This window comes from Geotrypetes seraphini, chromosome 2, assembly GCF_902459505.1.
Source record: "Geotrypetes seraphini chromosome 2, aGeoSer1.1, whole genome shotgun sequence".
Taxonomy (NCBI): Eukaryota; Metazoa; Chordata; class Amphibia; order Gymnophiona; family Dermophiidae; genus Geotrypetes; species Geotrypetes seraphini.
The window spans coordinates 17,352,131-17,375,508 of NC_047085.1; the positions used below are offsets into that span (position 1 = coordinate 17,352,131).

Genomic DNA, 23,378 nt, shown 5'->3' on the forward strand with positions numbered 1-23,378 from the left:
CACATAATTTCCCCTCTTTCTGTTACCTTCCTGTGTCCAGATTTCCCCTATCTTCCTCTTCCATACCAGTGTGTCTCTTCTTTTCAACCCCATCTAGCTTTTTTCCCTCTTTCTCCCCCCCCCCCCCCCCCCTGCTTCTAGCATCTGGCTCACCTGCCAGTCCTTCCCTTTCTTTCCTGCTGTGGGTTTTTCTTTCCGACTTCATCCCCTTGGCCCAGAATCTCTTTCCCTTTCACTCCCTCCTTCCAATTTGAGCCGGGAACACTAGCGATCGCACGGTCCCCGCAGCTCACACCCGCCTGCCCAATCGATTCTAGTGTTTAGCCAGCTCTCTCCCTTCTCCTCACCTTAGTTTATAGGTTTTCTTTTTCCGCGACCTGCACGCTTTCCCAAAGAGCCGCGCACGCACGGCTGCTCAGTGTTCAATCTTCTGCTCTGCTGCAACTTCCTGTTTCCGGTTGCGTCAGAGCAGAAGATTGAAACTGAGCAGCAGCGGGTGCGCGGCTCTCTGATAGCGTGCGGGTCGCCGAAAAAGAAAATCTACAAACTAAGGTGAGGAGAAGGGAGAGAGCTGGCTAAACACTAGAATCGATTGGGCAGGCGGGTGTGAGCTGCGGGGACCGCGCGATCCTTCATGCCTCACTGCGGGGACAAGACCATTCACCGCCCCGCGGGCGGTGAATGGCCTTGTCCCCGTCGCCGCAGCGACTGCTAGTTTTCTTCCCCGTTTTCGGCGGGTGACCCGCGGCTAAAATGCGGTGGCCGCGGGTAAACCGCCACCATGTCATTCTCTAGTCTCAATCATGTCTCCCCTCTCTCTGCGTTCCTCGAGTGAGTAGAGCTGTAACTTCTCTAGCCGTTCCTCGTACGGGAGATCCTTGAGTCCCGAGACCATCTGGGTGGCCATTCTCTGGACCGACTCCAATCTCAGCACATCCTTACGGTAATGCGGCCTCCAGAATTGCACACAGTACTCCAGGTGGGGCCTCACCATGGATCTATACAATGGCATAATGACTTCAGGTTTACGGCTGATGAAACTCCTGCGTATGCAACCTATGATTTGCCTTGCCTTGGATGAAGCTTGCTCCACTTGATTGGCAGTCTTCATGTTCTCACTGACGATCACCCCTAAGTCTCGTTCTGCTTCATTTCTTGTTAGGATCTCGCCATTAAGGGTGTAAGTCTTGCATGGATTTTGGTACGGGTAGGATGGAATTGGTCAAATGGAATTTTTTTTTTTAAGGGATGATAGTAATATGTATGGTAACATTTGAATTGTCTTTTTGTTCAATTCCTTCAATACAATGTTATAAATTGGAAATAAGAGAATGGGAGGGGGGGGAAGGGAAAAGGGGGTTGTAGAGAGGATTGAAATAGGTCTTATGGAAATATATTTTGAAGGAATGATAGAAATATATATGGAATATTATAATTGTGAATTTAATTGTGATGCATTTCTCTTTGTATTATATTTTTGTACATTTAATTGATTTCTTCAATAAAATGTTATAAATTAAATGAATGCTGGGTTTTTTTTTAACCGAGTTGTTATTGTCTTAATATTTTGCTATGCTTTGCATTTTTTAAATTTTCTTTTCTTACATTGCAATTTGCCTTGCTTTATAGCAGACGTCTACGTTGAGCTTTTGGAAAAAATCAATCAATCACATTATATTAAAAATATCGTAGAAATCTGCCTTCGTCTCACTATCCCCCTCCCCCACGAGGCCGTGCTAGCGTTTTTAGCGCCGACTCACCGCGGTAACAGCTCCGGCGTTCATAGAATTCCTATGAGCCTCTGAGCTGTTACCACCGTGGCTGGCACCATAAATGCTCGCGTAGCTTTGCGAAGGAGGGGGGTAAATGAAAAAAAAAAAAAAGATCACTGGATTTTTGCACCTCTTTAATCGTTACTGCTGTTTCTTTTAGGCCCTGCTTGGTTACTGATCTTATCAACTGTAGTCGACAGAGGGCTCTGGCTTAAATAAGGAGATAGGAAAAGTATACTATAATGTATACAGAATCTATACCTATAAAAAGATCATATGCCTCAGTGGATTGATCCCATTCTCTCTTGTACGCCAATCAGTCATCGCGTTTTGATCATACAATTAATCAGTCTCTGAGGCATAATAATAACTTTTTTGCCTTTTTGATTTCTCTTCTTTATTAGTATTTTTTTCCGAAACGGGGCCACGTTCAGACCCCTGGATAGCATTCTGAGCTAAGTGAAGACTCTTTTTGATTTGTGACTGTTTGCTATCTGAATTTTGCAACCAGTTTTGAAATGAGATAATAATAATAATAATTTATTTTCTTGTCTACCGCCCAACCAGTAGTTCTGGGCGGTTCACAACAGGAGAATTCTGAGACATTTCATAGAATACACTATCTACGTACAATCTAAAATTATATAATAAAAGTAATACAATTGTTAAAAACATTCAAGTACAATATTAAAAATTATTAAAAAATTAAAACATACCATGACAATAAGAATAGAAACAGAAGACCTCATTTAAATATATCAAAATTCATATTCTTATTTGTCAAATAAATAGGTCTTTTATTTGACAAATAAGAATATTAATTTTGATATATTTAAATGAGGTCTTCTGTTTCTATTCTTACTGTCACAGTATGTTTTAATAAAAAGGGGGGGGAGGAATTCATAAAGAAGAGAAAAGCAAAAAGGCAAAAAGCTATTATTATGCCTCAGAGATTGATTGTATGATCACAACGCGATGACTGGATGGCGAACTCCGTAAGGGGGGGTTACCACTCCCCATTAGAGTTTCACGTCTCTGAGCGTACAAGAGACTACGGGATCAATCCACTGAGGCATATCATCTTTTTGAACATAACGGAGCAAGGTTTATTGGTTTCTGATCTTGGCATGCCTCAGATGTGTTGGCGATTACATACCCCGCCCGTTCCTTCAGTTTCTTATCCGTTATCCCGTCTTTGGACACCAGCTTGTTAAAAACCAAAATGCCGATGACCATGTTCACCTGCAATTAAAAATCAGCAACAAGAAAACAAAGATATTATATCTAACTGGGATGGTATGACAGCAACAATATAGTCTATATAAGAGCTCCTTTTACGAAGGAGCGCGCACTACACTGCCACATGCGCTAACCCCACGCCGCACGGAAAATACTAACGCCAGCTCTATTGAGGTGTTAGCGTCTAGCGCACGCTAAAAACACAGGCGCATCTTCGTAAAAGGAGCCCTAAGTTTCGAAATCAGTTTTGAAGCTGGTTTAGAACTGCCTTCTTTGCTCACTTGGAAATGGGACAACAAAGAACTTAGGGATTGATATTTTTAGTAGAGAATGACACGGGGAAAAATTCTGTCCCCTTCACCGTCCTGTCCCCAGACTACCATCCTCTCTACCACCCCATCCCCGCTGGTCCTTTCACCGCCCCGTCCCTGTCTCTGCCGTCCCCTTCACCGCCCCCGCTGTCTCTTTCACCGCCCCATCCCCGTGTTCAGCGTCTTCTCCTCTCCATCACCCCACCCCCAGCACCCTTCAAGCGGTCCAGCAGCTCCCTCCCGCCAGCCAGCCTCCCTCCCTCCTTTTCCCTTACCTTTTCTTCTTGAAACTGGCGATTTCTATAAGGCTACGAGCTGTATTACAGCCGGAGCCTTGAAGTCGCGTCGGGTTGCCTGCTAGAAAAGTCTCCTCCGATGCAACCGGAAACAGGAAATTGCGTCAGAGGAGACTTTTTCCAGCAGACAACGCGACGCGACTTCAAGGCTCCGGCTGTAATACAGCTCGTAGCCTTATAGAAATCGCCAGTTTCAAGAAGAAAAGGTAAGGGAAAAGGAGGGAGGGAGATGCATGGACGGCTGGCGGGAGAGAGTGGGCTGCCGGATCGAACGCTCATTCACCGTCCCGTGCTACCATTCATCACTCCACAGGGCGGAGAATGGCCTTGTCCCCGAACTCGCGGTGACCTTTTTTTTGGGTCACCGTTTTGGCGGGTTACCCGCGGCTAGCCGCGGGTAACAACCACCGTGTCATTCTCTAATTTTTAGCTGGCAGCGCTCAGCGTTTTGCTGACTGCAGCTGGCGCTAAACCCAGAAATTACAGTTTTCTTATTCATTATATACCGCCTAACTGCCCAGGCAATCTCAGCAGAGTACAAATGTTTTTTTTAAAAAAAAGATAAAATAAATTAAAACAGAAAATAAACTGTATAACATTCATGATAGGAAAGCCGAAACAGGACCCACCCCACAATAATCACGCCCTTAGACCCTGCCTAAAGAATTGTGCGCCTGAATCCTTCATCACTCAATGCCCTCCATTATGTTAGGTCACCAATTCTTATATGGAACGACCCTTGAATTTTTTAAGGGTTTGATGTCTGAGTATCAACCGCTAAGATCATTGCGCTCCGAAAGTTCAGCGTTGCTGAAAACGAAGGCTAACCCTAAATATGTGGGAACGAACGCCATGACTTTTACATGTGCAGGGGTTAAGTTGCGGAATAGCCTTGTTGGTCACATTCGAAAATGTAAAGACAAGAGCTCATTTAGGAAAATGTTAAAAACACAGGTATTTGTAGATGCATTTCTTTGAGAAATTGACTTTATGCAAGGATTGAATCTGTCTGTTGGGTTTTTATTTTGCTCTGAATTTTATGTATGTAATTATTTGTAATTCACTACAAATTAGAGAGATAAATTTTTGTACTCTGTGACGATAATTGCTATATATATACTCAGCGAGCCTTTACGAGGTAATAATAGAATTTAAGAAGTTTATAAGAACTTGAACATAGGGCTTTTTAGGAATTGATTAGTGTTTAGATTTCAAAGTCACCATTATTTAATTTGTTAAGCTAAGCTGATATATACTATCTGTTTGATTTTTTCTTAGTGTCCCTCCCTGACGAAGAGACAAAATCCGGGTCGGGGGGACGGGAATCTATACAGAAAAGAAAAATCTTTCAGGACTTTATTGAAGCACTTGCACTTTAATTTTAACAAGTCACCAATGAGAGTCAACATCTTTAATTGCTCCCTAAGAGAAATAAGTATCATAAGTTGGTTAGACCTACTAGTCAGGTTTTAGGTTTTAGTATATAGGGAGGGTAGGGGACTTGTGAAGGCGATGATGGTCCCCTAGTAAACCTCATTGTAGTGACATCACTATTATATGGGTTTCTTGGTCTGAGCACTTCACAATTATATTTTAATTAATAGATTTTCCACAATTATAAATGGTTAAGTTTTTAATTGGTTCAAAGCTGTGATTATATGATTATGTAATTATTTGTAAAAACCATTTTGTAACAAAACGGTATAGAAATTTTAAAAATAAATAAATAATCCTCCAGTAGAGAGGCCCAAATGCTACCCCCCCCCCCAAAAAAAAAATTGGCCTTTAAATTTCCTAAACCAGGGCAAAGATTGTTCTGCTCACAAATCCCCTGGAAAAAATATTCCACAACCCGGGGGCCGCAGCGAAAAAAAGCTCCTTTGCGCGTGGCCTCTAATCGAGCGACAAATACGGCAGGAACCTGAAGCAGCGCAGCCGAACTGCAAAACAAAACCCACTTTTGCTACATAAGAACAAATCAAATCTCTCGACATCGTCGGTTGCCGAGAATACATTACCTTATGCGCTGTTATCAAAATCTTAAAGTATATTCTATAGAATACAATCAACCACTGGTGTCTAATATAAAGGGTGACGGGACAAAAGCGCGTGACACATCAGCACGCCGACATTGGAGCGTAGACAATTTGGCATAAGACACCAGCGAGCTGCGGAAAAACTTACTTTTAAAGAGCTCCGACAGGGGGTGTGGGGGGGAACTCCCCCACTTTGCTTCATACTCTTTGTGCTGCCATTGGGGTGTGTGTGGGGAGTGCAACCCCCCCCCCCATTATAGAGAAAACTGAACTTTTTCCTAAAAAAATCAGAAAATGTCTCATGCGCGAATGACTATGAACCGGAACGGTGATGGGACAAAAGCACGCGAGACATCAGCTCGCCGACATTGGAGCGCAGACAATTCAGTGCAAGACACCAGCGCGCCGCGGAAAAACTTACTTTTAAAGAGCACCGACGGGGGGTGTGGGGGGGAACTCCCTCACTTTACTTCACACTCTTTGCGCTGCCGTTGGGGAGGGGGGGTATGGGGAGGGCAACCCCCCACATTATAGAGAAAACTGAACTTTTTCCTAAAAAATCTGAAAAAGCTCAGTGTTCTCTATAATGTGTGTGTGGGGATTTGCACCCCCCCCCCCACCCTACCCAATGGCAGCACGAAGAGTATGAAGTCAACTGGGGGGGGGGTTCCCCACTCATACCCCGCGTCGGAGCTCTTTAAAAGTAAGATTTCCTGCTGCGCGCTGGTGTCTTGCGCTGTATTGTCTGCGCTCCAATGTCGGCGTGCTGATGTCTCGCGTGCGAATGACTATGAACCAATATAGAGCGGGGTGTGGGGGGCCTATGTCCAGGCTCTGGCCGGTGGTTTAGTGAGGGTGGGAGGTGCACAGGGGCAGAGGCACCTCTCCCCCGCCCTCATCTCTGCCCCTGCGCTCCTTCTCCCGCACGTCTAGTTGCTCACCGCCACGAGTAACAATGCCAATGTTCTCCTCACGGCCCCGGTGGCTCTCCCTCTGACGTCACTTCCTATGCACGGCACCCGGAGGCGACGTCAGCGGGAGAGCCGACGCGGTTGCTAGGAAAACGTTGAAGTTGTTGCTCTTGGAGGTGAGCAGCTGGAGGTATGGGGGGAGGGAAGGGGGAGGCGCTTGCGTGGTTGGTATAGGGACAACTGCGCTCTGACAAATGTGCCCTAATTGCGCTCAGGGACAAGTGTGCGCATGGACAATTGCGGCGGTAGATACTATTTTTTCTTTTTGAGGGTTACAAAGTAACCCTTTTTTTTGAGGGGGTGGGGAAGCCTTTAAATATTCACTTATCTAGTGTTAGGGTAAGGTTTATATCATGATTATGGGAACCTTAATTATGATATAAACCTGAACCTAACACGAAGGCCCTGATTTGCTGAGGCTCCCCAGGCCCTGCCCTTTGGGAGGGGCTTGAGGCGCCTCAGGAGCCTCAAGCCCCTACCAAGGGATGGTACCTCAGGAGTCTCAGCAAATCATTGACCTCCAGATTCAAAGGCCACAATTGTCCTGCGTACACTTGTCCCTGCGTGCAATTGTCGGCCCGCATTTGTCGGAGCACAATTGTCCTGCGCTCATTTTTGGGAGTCCTTTTTGATTCCTCTGTTTCCTTTAAGGACCAAATAAATTCCTTGGTCAAGAAAAGCTTCTTTAGTTTGCGAATGCTGAGGAAGGTTAGACATCTTTTTCATCACTGTCATTTTTCTATCTTAGTTCAATCAATTATATTATGTAATGTAATGTAATTTATTTCTTATATACCGCTACATCCGTTAGGTTCTAAGCGGTTTACAGAAAATATACATTAAGATTAGAAATAAGAAAGGTACTTGAAAAATTCCCTTACTGTCCCGAAGGCTCACAATCTAACTAAAGTACCTGGAGGGTAATAGAGAAGTGAAAAGTAGAGTTAGAGGAAAAATAAAAATAAAATAAACATTTTAACAAGACAGCATTGATCTAAATACAGTACTTTGGAAGGTAGACGAGAGGAGAGAAAGGAATAGAAGCAGAAGGGGGAGCCGTTGAACAGTAGAATTCTGGAGAAATTTAAATGATAGAAATAGAACAAAACAAAGACAAAAGGCAAAACAATAGATAAGATTAAAGATAAATCATAAGCTGGAAAGAAAAATAAAATAAAACTTTGTCTTCAATCCACGTCTTATCTCGTCTTGATTACTGTAACGCTATCTACCTCGGCATTACAAAAATTTGTCTTCATAGATTACAATTAATTCAGAATACTGCTGCGAAGATGATCTTTGGAAAACGTAAATTTGACCATGTGACCCCTTTGCTTCAGAGTCTTCATTGGCTCCTGGTTTATTTTAGAATTCTTTTAAAATTCTACATGGTGTCTTTAATCCTCTTATTCCTTTATTTTGGAACGTTTACCGATTCTCATTTGCGAGAGGTATCCAACAATTTAAACTCTCCCTTCCTTCTAAAAAAGGGATTAAAGGCGTCAAGATCTTCAGTCAATCTTTGGTCTTTAAATTCTCTCAACTCTGGAATGATCTCCCCTTTTTTTTTTTTAAGGAGTTCCGGTTCGTTTCAATTTTTCCGTAAATCTTTAAAAACTACTCTATTTGCCAAACATTTTGAAAATTAATTCTTTTGAAATTTTGCCGTTATCTTCTATTTATCGTTTGTAAAACATTCCCTGTTTATTTAATTGCTGTAGACCGAGTTGAGCCTTCTCAGAATGATGACTCGGTATACAAAGTTAAGCTTTAGTTTAGTTTAGTTTACCCTGGTAAAGTGCTGAATTTCAGCAATTATCCAACCAAGTGATGACTCTGCCCCTGGAAAGCCCCTCCCTCCCCCCAAATAGCTCAGTTTTGAGTTCAGCGTTAACTGGTTATTTATAGCGGTGTTAGCTGGTTTGGCACCACCAATAATGACCAGTTAGCCCCAAATAGGCCATTTAACTGGCCAGGAGCCGCTTCTGGCAGGTTGAACCACATTGACTATCAACCCCTTGGATTTCAGATTTCATAACTCATCTTTCCAATCCTGAGCTCAAGGTGACTTACATTTGGGTAGAGTAGGTATTTCCCTGCCAATAGGAGGAATTTTTTTTTCACTCAAAGAATAGTTAAGCTCTGGAACGTGTTGCCAGAGGATGTGGTAAGAGCGGATAGTGTAGCTGGTTTTAAGAAAGGCTTGGACAAGTTACTGGAGGAAAAGTCCATAGTCTTATTGAGAAAGACATGGGGGGATAGGCCACTGTGCGAACGAGCTACTGAGTTTGAAGGACCATTGGTCTGACCCAATAAGGCTATTCTTATGTTCTTACAGTCCATATTGGCACCTAAAGCAATAGGGCGAAGCGACTTGCCCGAGATCAGAGGAACCGGGATTTGAACCCAAGCTTTCTGTACCACCTCTCTCATCGCTTGGCACACTTCTGCTCCAAGGCTAGCAAAGACATTGTTGGCCACCCCTAGTTACGAGGGTGTTTTGAAAAGCTTGCTACATTTCCATGGGATGGCGTCACAGTTCGTTAAGTCATCGATGCCGTCAGCGAGTATTTTGCAGAGTTTAGCAAAACCTATTTTTCCGATGGAATGCTCCCCCCCCCCCGAAAACTCGCTGGACTAACCCGCTCTTTAGCTAATGCATAGTGGGGGTTTTAGCGCCGGCAGCGGCGGTAACTGCTCCGACGCTCGCAGGAATTCCTATGGGCATCAGAGCAGTTACCGCCACTGCTGGCGCTACAACCCGTGTTATGCATTAGCAAAAGAGCGAGGTGAGTGTATAGCCTTCGACGGAGACTATGTTGTTTAACTTGGGGTTTTTTTTTTTACCAAACTTTTCGAACCACCCTCTTACTAAAATAAATAAATATGTTTGGGATTAGCTGTTGATAACTCTGCTCTTCATTTTCCATTCATCCGCCGAAGCGTCTTACTGCTCAAAAGTACAAAGGCATTGAATTAGCACAATGAATAAAATCTCGCCAACAACCCCTTTGACCTCTATTTCTAACTCAGCTGCAAAGGAAAATCTGTCTTGCCTGAATGCATTTAAAACGGATTCCCGTGGAGTGCTCCGGCTCTGGATGGATGATAATGCTCCTGAGGTGTTGGTATGGAAGCGCTCCTTGCTGGAAGTGGCCCATTGGGAGCTCCGTGTACATCCGGAACCGCTATCGGCGCCCAGGCGCCTGTACCGCTCTCTATGGGATGCTACTGTGATGGAACTTGGTTCTTTATGAATGACTAAGTGTCTTATTCACACTCACTCTCTCACTGGACTGGGGGGACGGGGGGGGGGTTCTGTTTTCTGTTATATGTTTTCACGTCTATTTGGATGGTTGAAGGTGTGTGTGGGTGTATGATGGACTGATTGGGGTGCGACTGGTGAATGGAAGAGGTGGTGTGATTGAATGTTTAATTTGGGAATTCCGTTGTTAGTAGAAAATGTTGATTTGCACCGCTCAGCTTTTATGCATTCTGAGCCTTTCGGTTCTGCGGGCCGTGGTGGGGCAGACTCTGACTTGCCGAGCCCTATATGGGGTCGGGCTACCCCCCCCCCCCTCGCTTGAGGGGGGGGCTACCTTGATTGTTTGGTTTTGCTTGCTGTTCTGCCCACCTCCGGTCCTGACTGTATTGCAATGTTTTTTCTGGCTGTGCTGTGCTTTTCTGTTTAATAAAAATTATTTCAAACAAAAAAAAAAAAAAAAAACGGATTCCCAAAGTACCGTAGCAAATGCTATCAAAGTATAGCACTGCAGTGAGAGCATGGGCCAGAAGACAGCCTGGTGTACTGTGTCAGTCAAGATTGCAAGACAGCAGTCACAGAGCGCTAGAGGCGTCAACCATAGTGCAATAGAGAACACAGTCACAGGACATGAGTGTGCAAGAGACCAGTTACAATCACAAATAACGGTCGCAGAACAGTGGAGAAGTCACGCTAGTGACATCTGAACTTGTCTGGACGAGATCCGGGACCTAATTGGCCCCCAAATTCTATATCAACACCAGAACCCCTTTCTCTGAAACCTCTGCAAATTTAACGGGCTCGTCAAACCAGTCCGCCAACCGTTGCTGAAGAAACAGGGCAACCGTCGGCGAAAACAGAAGGCAACACAGTAACATAACACACGAGCAAGGAGTGGAAAAAAAAAGGCGATAAATGCTTTATTGAATAGAGTTATTTGGATATCTGGGTCCAGCAGCTCAGCACAGCTGTGTTTCGGCAATCGCATCCATGTCAGGGATCCAAGGAATTTTAAATAAGTTACAAGTGCTAGCACTAATCTTTTATACAGACAGTGGCACATTAAAGGGTTATAGATCTCTTATCTTTGGAGAACCTCTCCAGTAAGTGTGTACTGCCCATGATGTCTGCGGCACTTCTAATTTATTTACGATTCTTTGGGCTTCTGATGCAAGCATATTTGCCGAAACACGGCCACGTTGAGTCACTGGACACATATATCTCAGTGGCTCTATTCAATAGACGTTTTGTTTTATCTCATTTATGGATCCTTGATCTCTGAATTTTTCTACCTGGTTATCTTCACGCCTTGCTCGTAACATAGTGACATAGCAAATGACGGCAGATTAAGACCTGAACGGTCCATCCAGTCTGCCCATTAGTTATTCTCATTAAAAATACACGATTAAATTAACCTGTCTCTTCTTTGATATTTCTGGGCCACAGACTAAAGCCCACCTGGCATTGTCCTAGGTTCCAAATGCTGAAGTTGCCATCTAATCAAGCCATTGTGACATCACTGATGAGGCTGGCTCTCAGGCATTGGTGGAATGAGGCATTATGACATCACAATCTCAGCTCTGGGTCATAGACTGTAAAGTCCACCTGGCATTGTCCTAGGTTCCAAATGCTGAAGTTGCCATCTAATCAAGCCATTGTGACATCACTGATGAGGCTGGCTCTCAGGCATTGGTGGAATGAGGCATTATGACATCACAATCTCAGCTCTGGGTCATAGACTGTAAAGTCCACCTGGCATTGTCCTAGGTTCCAAATGCTGAAGTTGCCATCTAATCAAGCCATTGTGACATCACTGATGAGGCTGGCTCTCAGGCATTGGTGGAATGAGGCATTATGACATCACAATCTCAGCTCTGGGTCATAGACTGTAAAGTCCACCTGGCATTGTTCTAGGTTCCAAATGCTGAAGTTGCCATCTAATCAAGCCATTGTGACATCACTGATGAGGCTGGCTCTTAGGCATTATGACATCACAATCTCAGCTCTGGGTCATAGACTGTAAAGTCCACCTGGCATTGTCCTAGGTTCCAAATGCTGAAGTTGCCATCTAATCAAGCCATTGTGACATCACTGATGAGGCTGGCTCTTAGGCATTGGTGGAAAGAGGCATTATGACATCACAATCTCAGCTCTGGGTCATAGACTGTAAAGTCCACCTGGCATTGTCCTAGGTTCCAAATGCTGAAGTTGCCATCTAATCAAGCCATTGTGACATCACTGATGAGGCTGGCTCTTAGGCATTGGTGGAAAGAGGCATTATGACATCACAATCTCAGCTCTGGGTCATAGACTGTAAAGCCCACCTGGCATTGTCCTAGGTTCCAAATGCTGAAGTTGCCATCAAATCAAGCCATTGTGACATCACTGATGAGGCTGGCTCTCAGGCATTGGTGGAATGAGGCATTATGACATCACAATCTCAGCTCTGGGTCATAGACTGTAAAGTCCACCTGGCATTGTCCTAGGTTCCAACTGCTGAAGTTGCCATGCAAGCTCACTCCAGCCTATCCAACCATCCCGTTGTTTGCAGGATATCTACCGTAAAGTCTGGCCAGTAACAAACTCAAGTCCCAGGTTAGTGGAGTTCCCACTGATGCCCTCCCCAGCCCAATCCTACAACAATTTTTTTTTTATTTTTTTAAATAATTTATATTCCACATACCCTACAATTCTATGTGGATTACGGTGACGGGACTAAATCGCGCTAGACAACGGCGCGCCGACAACTGAGCGCAAGGTTGATGGCGCGCCGAAGAAAAACACTATTTTAAAGGGCTCCGACAGGGAGTGTGGGGGGGGGGAACCCCCCCCACTTTACTTAACAGACATTGCGTTGGCGTTGTGGGGGGTTTGAGGGGGTTGTAACCCCCCTCATTATACTTAAAACTGAACTTTTTCCCTAAAAAACAGGAAAAAAGTTCGGTTTCAAGTATAATGAGGGGGGTTACAACCCCCCAAACCCCCCACAACGCCAGCGCGATGTCTGTTAAGTAAAATAGGGAGGTTCCCCACCAACACCCCCCGTCGGAGCCCTTTAAAATAATGTTTTTCTTCGGCGCGCCGTCAACCTTGCGCTCAGTTGTCTGCGCGCGATTTTGTCTATGAACCGTGGATTACAAATGCTCAAGCATTTTTCGCTAACTGTCCTGGTAGGCTCTTAACGGAGATTTCGGCAGTTGGAACCCAAGCACAGTACCGGGTAAAGCTTTGGCTTCTTGCCCTAAATAGCTAAGAAGAAAAAAAAATTTAAAAATTTAAATTGAATCAGGTTGGGCAGACTGGATGGACCATTCGGGTCTTTATCTGCCGTCATCTACTATGCTACTATGTTACTATGTCACTCTATCTAATGTACCTGAAGCAAATGGGGATTAAGTGACTTGAGCAATTGAAATCTTCACTCCTCAGATTCAACACCAGGATGGCAATAGGGCTTTCAGAGTCATTAATGTCAAAGCATCTAACAACTGTACGTCTGGCTTCAGCTCATTTCAATGCCACCTTATGTGGTGTAGCTTGTCTATTTACTTCTGTATTATTGATCCAGAAATAAAAACTAGTTGAAAGCATAAATTCTTTTTTTATTTATCATTTTAATGCAGTGTCTCTAGCATGGCCCAACGGGACCCTTTTCGCCCAAAAGGCTTTCCCAAGGGTTCGTGGAGGAGCTTGAATGCGGCATCCTTCCTCATTTAGGGCTAGAGCAAAAGGATTCAAACCCACAACCACAGGATGCCGAGGCTGTAGCTCTAACCACTGCACCACACACTATCACACATGGGATACAGACCGTGCAAGCCTGTCCAGTACCGGCTTTAATTTACATAGTAACATAGTAGATGACGGCAGATAAAGACCCGAATGGTCCATCCAGTCTGCCCAACCTGATTCAATTTAAATTTTTTTTTTTTTTCTTCTTAGCTATTTCTGGGCGAGAATCCAAAGCTTTACCCGGTACTGTGCTTGGGTTCCAACTGCCGAAATCTCTGTTAAGACTTACTCCAGCCCATCTACACCCTCCCAGCCACTGAAGCCCTCCCCTGCCCATCCTCCACCAAACGGCCATACACAGACACAGACCGTGCAAGTCTGCCCAGTAACTGGCCTAGTTCATCTTTCGCTTTCTAATTAGAGATCCACTATGTTTATCCCACGCTTTTTTGAATTCCATCACCATTTTCCTCTCTACCACTTCCCTCGGGGGGGCATTCCAGGCATCCACCACCCTCGCCATGGAAAATAAATTCCTAATATTGCTCCTGAGCCTTCCTCCCCGCAACCTCATATTATGCTCTCGAGTTTTACCATTTCCTCTTCTCTGTGAGCAGTACCTGCAGTTGCGATGTAATTAAAAAAGAAAAAAAAAAAGTTTCCAAGTTTAATAAAAATTTGATTTTGATCGCAAAATCTTAATTCAATGCGATTTACAAGTACTAGTAAAATTGGGGTAAAAAAAACCCAAAAAACACATTACTAAAACGAGACAATTAACACAGGAGGAAAAAAATGAAAAAAGGATTAAATACAATTTTTAAATCAAATCAAAAAGGGCAAGGTGATGAAACAAAAGGATGGGGGAAAAGGTTACCCGCTCAATTTTCGCTTATCGACCTTACTATTACTCTAACGAGTATCCTGGGGATATAAAATAAGCATAACTCAGTTAAAAGCATCCTTAAAAAGCCAGCTTTTCAGGAGACTTTTCCAAGTAATTTTTCTTCCCTTATATTGATTGGGAGCGAATTCCAGATTTGGGGGGCCATGACGGAAAAGATCGTGTCTCTCCTAGAACAGATTACTCTTAATGAGGGGACTAGGAGGAGAGATTTCTCTTCCGATCTTAAAGATTTTATAGAAATATAAGGGATTAAGAGTCTTTCTAAAAATGCAGGAGCTTTGTTCGTTAAAATTTTGTTTGAGAGTAATGCTATTTTATATGTGATTCTATGGTTGACGGTAACCAATGCTTTTCCTTCAGAAGGGGAGTCACATGGTCACATTTTTTCCTTTTATTAATTATTTTTATTGTCGTGTTTTCTATGATTTGTAGTCTGCGTATTTCTTTTAGAGTTATTCCCTTATGCAAAGCGTTACAGTAGTCAATTTTTAATATGACTAAAGAGTGAATTAAGATGTTTAGTGATGCTTCATCCAGGAACAAGGATAGTGATCAGCTTCAGTCCTGGAGTTCTAGAAACAGGCCTGGTCTACAAAAGAACACAAATGCGACAATTCACAACCAGCCTGTGATTGCTCTACTAGGTGTTACACACTGAAAGCAATTTTGAGTAGGTGTGTAATTAAGTTGAAGAAATAAATACATCATTTAGAGCCAGTGTATAAAAATATATTTCATTCATATTTATTATCTAGGCCCTTTGCTTAAGAAAGAGATCTTAATAAAACTGAAAGACTCATTAGCCTCGAGGAATGGGCCGCGAAACGACAAATGAGGTTCAATGTGGATAAGAGCAAGGTGTTGTATGTCGGTAACAAAAATCATATGCACGAATACAGAATGTCCGGTGCTATACTCGGAGTACTTATAGACAAGTCAATGAAACTGTCCGCGCAATGTGCGGCGATAGGGAAAAGGACAAACAGAATGCTAGGAATGATTAAGAAAGGGATCACAAACAGATTGGAGAAGGTTATCATGCCGCTGTACCGGGCCATGGTGCGCCCCCCACCTGGAATACTGTGTCCAACACTGGTCACCAAACATGAAGAAGGACATGGTACTACTCGAAAGGAGAGCGACAAAAATGGTTAAGGGACTGGAGGAATTGCCGTACAATGAGAGGCTAGAGAAACTGGGCCTCTTCTCCCTTGAAAAGAGAAGACTGAGAGGGAACATGACCAAAACATTCAAGATATTGAAGGGAATAGACTTAGTAGATAAGGACAGGTTGTTCACCCTCTCCAAGGTAAGGAGAACGAGAGGGCACTCTCTAAAATTGAAAGGGGGTAGATTCCGTACGAACGTAAGGAAGTTCTTCTTCACCCAGAGAGTGGTAGAAATCTGGAACGCTCTTCCAGAGGCTGTTATAGGGGAAAACACCCTCCAGGGATTCAAGACAAAGTTGGACAAGTTCCTGCTAAACTGGAACATACGCAGGTGAGGCTGGACTCATTTAGAGCGCTGGCGTGAGCAGACTGCTGAGCACGATGGACCACTGGTCTGACCTAGTAGCGGCAATTCTTATGTTCTCAAGTATCACCCTCCACCCAACTATTTCACGTTCTTTTGGTTCTTCGAATAAGAATATTTATTGTAGATATTACAAAAGCAAAACGAGTAAAAAGTGTTCACAGATGGTTCTATGTCACGGTCATGGCTAACCTTAGGTAGGACTAGGCAGTCACCTAGGGTAGTGGTTTCTGGGGAGAAGCTGCAGTCAATGCAAAAGCACAGGTCTTGACAGTCATGCAAACTTAAAGAAGCACTAGAGCGCACTTTAGATCGCTCGAGTGATGATCAGGATCTTTGAGTTTAATTAGGAAGATCTTGGGGGAGCTGCAAGCCAGGGGTCTGAAAGATAATTGAGAGGGTGGAGTAAGGCTAACTGCGCAGGGGACCTTTAAAGAAGAGCAAAACCTACCACTTTCATGATGAATGGGAAATGGACTACTTCTTCATCATGGTGAAAGACAAGTGTTGTTGTCTAATTTGTAACATCCCAGTATCCTTTGTCCAAAAGGGGTAATCTGGGACATCATTAGAGATCTCTTATTTTTAAATCCTTCAAAGAGATTGCCACATGCTTCAAGAAAACAGTCTTTTACAAATTCCCCTTCAGTGAACATGACCTTGGCTTCGCCATCAACTGTTGCTGAGTAGCCAATTTCAATTTAAGCTATTTGAGCTTCAGTTATAGAATTTCACTTTTGGGTGGAAAATCAGCATCAAACTTATTGCTATGCAGAGCCTTATAATGATGTCCCAGATTACCCCTTTTGGACAAAGGATACTGGGGCGTTACAAATTAGACAACAACACTTGTCTTTCACCATGATGAAGAAGTAGTCCATTTCCCATTCATCATGAAAGTGGTAGGTTTTGCTCTTCTTTGGAACATTCATCTTCGTTATACTGGGGTGGCTGGATGTAAGAAGGCCAAATCTGCTTAGTGTAAACACTGGATGAATCTGGTCCAAAACTGTCACTGTCCCAAAGTATTAAAGGTCAACAGGAACTGAAGGCCCCTGAATGATGTGCAATACAAGAACTGGAGATGCCAAAACCACACATGCAGTTCTAAAAGTAAAAATAAGAATTCATCATACTGGCATCAATAATCAAATGAAAACCAAAAAAACCCTCTGTGGAGTGACGATGTTCCTAAATGGACTTTATTTGGTGGAAACCAATAATCAAATACCACCAAACAATCATCAAAAAAACTCAAACACCTGTCCAGCAAACCAGATAAAGTCAAATACTGCCAAACAAGTTCAAATACCATCACACGCGATTTAATAAATTCTGCACACTGTGTAGAACAGGGGTGTCAAAGACCCTTCTCGAGGGCCGCAATCCAGTCGGGTTTTCAGGATTCTCCCTATGAATATACATGAAATCTATTTGCATACACTGCTTTCATTGTATGCTAATAGATCTGATGCATATTCATTGGGGAATTCCTGAAAACCTGACTGGATTGCGGCCCTTGAGGAGGGACTTTGACACCCTTGGTGAAGAATCAACGCAAAGGCAAGGTGAAATAAAACTGCAGAGACAAGCAAAAGTCACAACCAATTTGAAGGCAAGGCATAGGCAAGTTAGAACAAAATTGGCAAAGCCCGCCAAATGACTCTTTGTTGTGTTTGCCCGAAAACATTTAATGAAAGCGAACTATAAAGCGACTAACGACCATCACACGACACAACTAATAAGGTAAGTGTATTCAGGTAAAGCCTGGGCGAGTGGATATTGCCCGGTATATAACACACTTCTAAGGGGTGTTGAGGCAGGGGCAGGAATGGGTGATTCTGAAAGGCAGTAGACCGGGTATGACGCAGGGCATGAGCGGTGGCCCTCTGGGGTACCCACAAATTAGCCCGAAAACAACAAGCGCCCCCCAATATACCCGCAGGCAGGGAAAAGAGACAGGCAAAGGATCAGCAGCGGCAGCAAGCCCTCAGCAGATGACCTGCTGGCACGAGCTCTCTTCTAGCGACGGGGCGAGCTGCTGGAGAGATGGAGCCAAGTGGGTGATCTACTTCTAACCCCTCTGCCATCTTCAGGTAGATCGCAATCCACCTGTTGGACGTGCCTGTTTTAGGGGTTCGAAGGATACTGTGAGAACAGGATGGCAGGAATGTGAACCACACCGTGGCTGGGGCAGTACAGCCAGCGAACAGTGGCGTGGCTGGGACTCTGGGTAGAAGGACCAAGATGGGCTCCCACCAGCGCATGTGCGTCACTGCCAGGTCTGGCACCTTCCCCCCCCCCCCAATGCTATCAGGTAGTTACCCACCCGCCAAACCCTCCACAGCTACAATATCAGAGACAGTGCTAAAAGCTGTCTCTCTAGCCACGCCCCACCCACAGGAACGTGGCAGAGGATACATCCTGCCAGCCAGAGAGGCAGCTTTTAGCACTGTCTATGAGACACTGGATCTGTGGAGGACCCGGCAGGGGGGTAAGGAGCAGAATTCAGGGGTCGGGGAGGTGCCAGACCTCAGTACGCAAAAGGGAGGGTTCAGTGGCTGGTGTCCTCAGTCATTAGGCAGACCTGGGTATATTGCTGGGCTCACTTGGGGCTTCGGCCTCCCCTGTTCAGTATATGACACATGAAGCACTTTTAAAGACCTGCTAGCAGTTTGCATTAGTGGCTACACATTAATTCTAAAAAAAAAAACAAAAAAAAAAACAAAACAGGCAACAGTGGCGCAGTAAGGGGGTAACGGTCCACCCCAGATGCCCTCTTGGTGGGGGAACCAGCACCCCTTCTCCTCTCTGCCCCCAGCCCCCACTACTGCGCACGTGCCGCTTCTCTTCCCCCCCCTATTTTTTTAACATTCATGGCGCGAGAAGCAACCCCAACCTACCGCTCGCGCCAGCTCTTCTTCTGATGTCACTTTCTGGACCCACACCTTGGAAGTGATATCAGAGGAAGAGCCGATGCTGGCATGAGTAGCAGGTTGGGGGGGTTAAAGAGGTACGGGGGAAGGGAAGGGTGCGGTACTGGATGGGGAAGGAGCGGATGGTGTTGGGGTAAAGAGGGTGGGGGAGGGGAAGGGGTGCACTCGGGGGGGATGGGGAAGGAGCAGATGGGGGTAGGGTAAAGAGGGCGGGGGAGGGGTCTCACCCTCGCTACGCCACTGACAGGCAACTCTATAAAGTTACTCCCGTTTGCCAACTCAACTCAGAGTTAGTTTGGTTATAACTTGAAGGAAAAGAATACAACCCCCCCCCAAATAATACAAATTGGAAGAGAATCTGTCGAGGAATACCAGAACAACAGCAGCTGCCGGTCCGACGAAGGCGTATAGAAGTCCTCCTTCCAGCGACAGCCAGCAGCTGAAAGAGAAGAAGAAAAAAAGAGTCCAAGGTTACAGGTAGGGTTATCGGATTTGCCAATGGGAAAACCTGGATGCATGGCCCCCCCCCCCCCATCCCAGTCTGCCCCTCAGCCCCACCCTGATCCGCCTCCAGCCCCACCCCTCAGGCCGCGTTTGGCGGGCTTCCAGCATGCGCGGATGCATGCAACGTCAACCGCGCCATGCTTGTTTTGAAGCCCTCCGGACGTGGCCGGAGCTCGGGGCTTTCCAAAACCTGGACTAACTGCCGGGTTTTGGAAAGTCAGTCCGGGGAACCCAGACAGTCCTCTAAAAAGAGGACAGAACTGGGTTTCCCCAGACATCTGGTAGCCTAGTGTTCCCTCTAAGCTGAGCAGGTGTCCTCCAGCTGCATTGCTACCACTAGGGGGTGGAATATTTTCAGTCGCTAAGGACAGGTATGTTCCCTGGAGTCCTGCAGAACTTGCCTGTCCCTCACAATTGAAAAATGTGACAGTAAAACAGCACCCTCTATTGGTGAGACTGTGGGTGGAGGACTCCTGCTCAGCTTAAGTGTCCAAAAAATGGAAACGTCTTGGTTGCTCTGAAGCCATAAACGATGGCCATCGTGGTCTCAAAGCGTGGTGTGCTCCAGTGCCTAGCCTATCACAAATGCATCCTTTTGGTGGATCAGGTGACTGCCGTGTAGTTCTGCCTTTATTCGCTCGCACCTGAACCAACAAACATTGGGCAGTAATTGTTAGGCCTGACTTATGGGTCCTTAAACTAAGCTGGCCTAAAAAGTGGCCTTAGTGTGCCTTGTCATAGGTCTCTCCTGCTTACTCAGGTCAGTGGCATAGTAAGGGAGGGGGTGAGGGGGTGCACCCTTGGTGGTGGTGCCAGCACCTGTTCTCCTCTCTGCCTTACTCCTTCCCTGCCCCCCCCCCCACTACTACGCAAGCGCGTCGATTCCCCCATACCTTTTTGAACATTTGTGGCACCTGCTGTTTGCGCCAGCGTCGGCTCTTCCTGTGAAGCGACGCCAGAGGAAGAGCCAATGGTGGCGCGAGCAGCAGGTATAGGGGAAGGGAAGGGGTGTGCGTGGCAGGAGGAGGTGGGGCAGAGAAGAGGATGGGGGAGGGGCGCCTCTCACCCTTGCTACGTCACTGACTTTAGAGCAGCTGGAAAATGGCTGATTTTCTATTTGATGAACTAATGACCAAACGCTAATTTTGCCACCGGCTTTATAACCAGTAAGGGGCTGATTCTATAATGGGCACCTATAAGCGTCGGGAGCAGCGCAGAGCATTCAGCGGCTGGCCTGTGCTAAAAACCACTTCCGCGGTTTTGTAAAAGGGGTGGGAGGGTAATTAGCAAAATACCCTTATTAGCCTCAATAATTGTTGGGGGGAAAATGTAATTGGGCGATAGGCACCTATACGATTCTATAAAAGAAAGTCCCCCTATTGCAATACGCTTTGCGGCGCCTAATGCCTAAGTGGGCGTTTCAATGGGCGGAGCGAGACTTAGGCACCGCTAAGCGTGATTCTCCAAAAATGTAGGCACATGAAATGTAGGCCTCAAAGCCCTGGCCTACATTTCAGGTGCCTAAGGAGGAAAACTAAAGCCCCCATCCCAATTATTGGTCAAAAACCTCCAGGTTGTTTTCAACTCATTGGAATGCTTTCGTGTTTCACCTATATGTTTTGACATGTCATCATTTGCTCATTTCTGATTTGAAGACAACGGTAATAAGAACATAAGCAATGCCTCTGCTGGGTCAGACCTGAGGTCCATCGTGCCCAGCAGTCCGCTCTCACGGCGGCCCAACAGGTCCAGGACCTGTGCAGTAATCCTCTATCTATACCCCTCTATCCCCTTTTCCAACAGGAAATTGTCCAATCCTTTCTTGAACCCCAATACCGTACTCTGCCCTATTACGTCCTCTGGAAGCGCATTGGCTAAGGCTCTTAATATTTGCATCTCCTCTTCCTATAGGCTAAGGCTCTTTGAACCTGCATTGTGATGTCACAGAACTTTAGTAACATAGAAACATGATGGCAGATAAAGGCTAAATGGCCCATCCAGAGCATCCACTATCTCCTCCTCTCCCATAAGAACATAAGCAATGCCTCCGCTGGGTCAGACCTGAAGTCCATCGTGCCCAGCAGTCCGCTCACGCGGCGGCCCAACAGGTCCAGGACCTGTGCAGTAATCCTCTATCTATACCCCTCTATCCCCTTTTCCAGTAGGTAATTATCCAATCTTTTCTTAAACCCCATTACCGTACTCTGCCCTATTACGTCCTCTGGAAGCGCATTCCAGGTGTCCACCACACGTTGGGTAAAGAAGAACTTCCTAGCATTCGTTTTGAATCTGTCCCCTTTCAACTTTTCCGAGTGCCCTCTTGTTCTTTTATTTTTTGAAAGTTTGAAGAATCTGTCTCTCTCCACTTTCTCTATGCCTTTGAAAGCTATGCAAAAACATGTATTTAGTTTAATAAAAAGGTTTCATCTTATATTTTGCTTTGCTTTATTTCTATGGAGTAACACGGCTACCACGCAATTTCATTCATAAAATACGCATATATTTAACAACTCCACCCGAATGCCACCCCCAGAGATGTAGCTATAAGCTGCAAAAAACTGCATTTGCTGCTGTAGGCATGTATACAATACACCCATGCAACTGTATAAAAACATATTCCACATGTATAACGTTTCGCACATGAAACATAGATATATGATGGCAGATAAAGGCCAAATGGCCCATCCAGTCTGCCCATCCACAGCATCCACTATCTCCTCCTCTCCCTATTGGCTAAGACTCTTAACATTTGCATTTCCTCTTCCTATTGGCTAAGGCTCTTTACACCTGCATTGTGAGGTCATAGAACTTTATGGTTATAGAAACATAGAAACCTGATGGCAGATAAAGGCCAAATGGCCCATCCGCAGCATCCACTATCTCCTCCTCTCCCTATTGGCTAAGACTCTTAACATTTGCATTTCCTCTTCCTATTGGCTAAGGCTCTTTACACCTGCATTGTGAGGTTATAGAACTTTATGGTTATAGAAACATAGAAACCTGATGGCAGATAAAAGCCAAATGGCCCATCTGCAGCATCCACTATCTCCTCCTCTCCCTATTGGCTAAGGCGCTTAACATTTGCATCTCCTCTTCCTGTTGGCTAAGGCTCTTTACTCCTGCATTGTGATGTCATAGAGCTTTATGGTTATAGATACATAGTAACATGATGGCAGATAAAGGCCAAATAATCCACCCAGTTTGCCCATCTGCAGTAATTATTATCTCTTTCTCTCTCTGAGAGATCCCATGTGCCTATCCCAAGTTTTCTTGAAATCAGACACAGTCTCTGTCTCCACCATCTCTACTAGAAGACTGTTCCTCGCATCGACACCAGTTATGACCCAACTAGTTTGTCCAGTAAGATAGTAAGAGTTCCACCTGTCACTCCATGTAAGTTACTCCCCTCTAGGCCATTATTTAGGATTGTTGTGACATCTGCTTTGTGCAGGTTCCTTCCTCTCTTCCGGTGGCGAAGTAAGGGGGGGGGGGGCACTACACACGCCCCCTCTTTCCTTCCCCCGTTCCTCCAGTTGTTCACCGCCGCAAGCAACAACGTTCAACGTGCTCCTCGTAACGTGTCTCCCGCAGGCAGGAAGTGACGTCGGAGGGGAGAGCCGACGGGGGGTCGCGAGGAGCACGTTGAAGTTCTTGCAGCGGTGAACAAGTAGAGGTCGCGCTTGCGGCAGGGGGTGGGCAGAGACGAGGGGAGGGGAGGGAGCGCCACCGCCCTGGGCGCATCTCACCCTCGCTGCGCCACCCACGTGCCTTTCATGAGGGTGGTGGCTGTTGCTCAGTGCAAGCTAGCTCCCTCTGTTGTGTAGCTTTGGAATAGCTGCTCTGTGCACGTTACTTCTCTCCACTGTTTAGGGTTCTTAC

General features: G+C 45.4%; 1 protein-coding gene across 5 annotated transcripts in view; it reads right to left on the reverse strand.

Annotated features, from left to right (window-relative positions):
- ADGRB1 (adhesion G protein-coupled receptor B1) overlaps window positions 1–23,378 on the reverse strand; it is a 525,063-nt gene that overhangs the window by 95,577 nt on the left and 406,108 nt on the right. For all 5 annotated transcript variants that reach the window (XM_033935216.1, XM_033935215.1, XM_033935214.1 and 2 more), the window contains exons 22-23: window positions 19,368–19,434; window positions 2,929–3,014 (exon numbers count right to left, since the gene is read on the reverse strand). In XM_033935216.1, coding sequence (XP_033791107.1) covers window positions 2,929–3,014; window positions 19,368–19,434 — 153 coding nt within the window. The remainder of the gene's footprint in view (window positions 1–2,928; window positions 3,015–19,367; window positions 19,435–23,378) is intronic.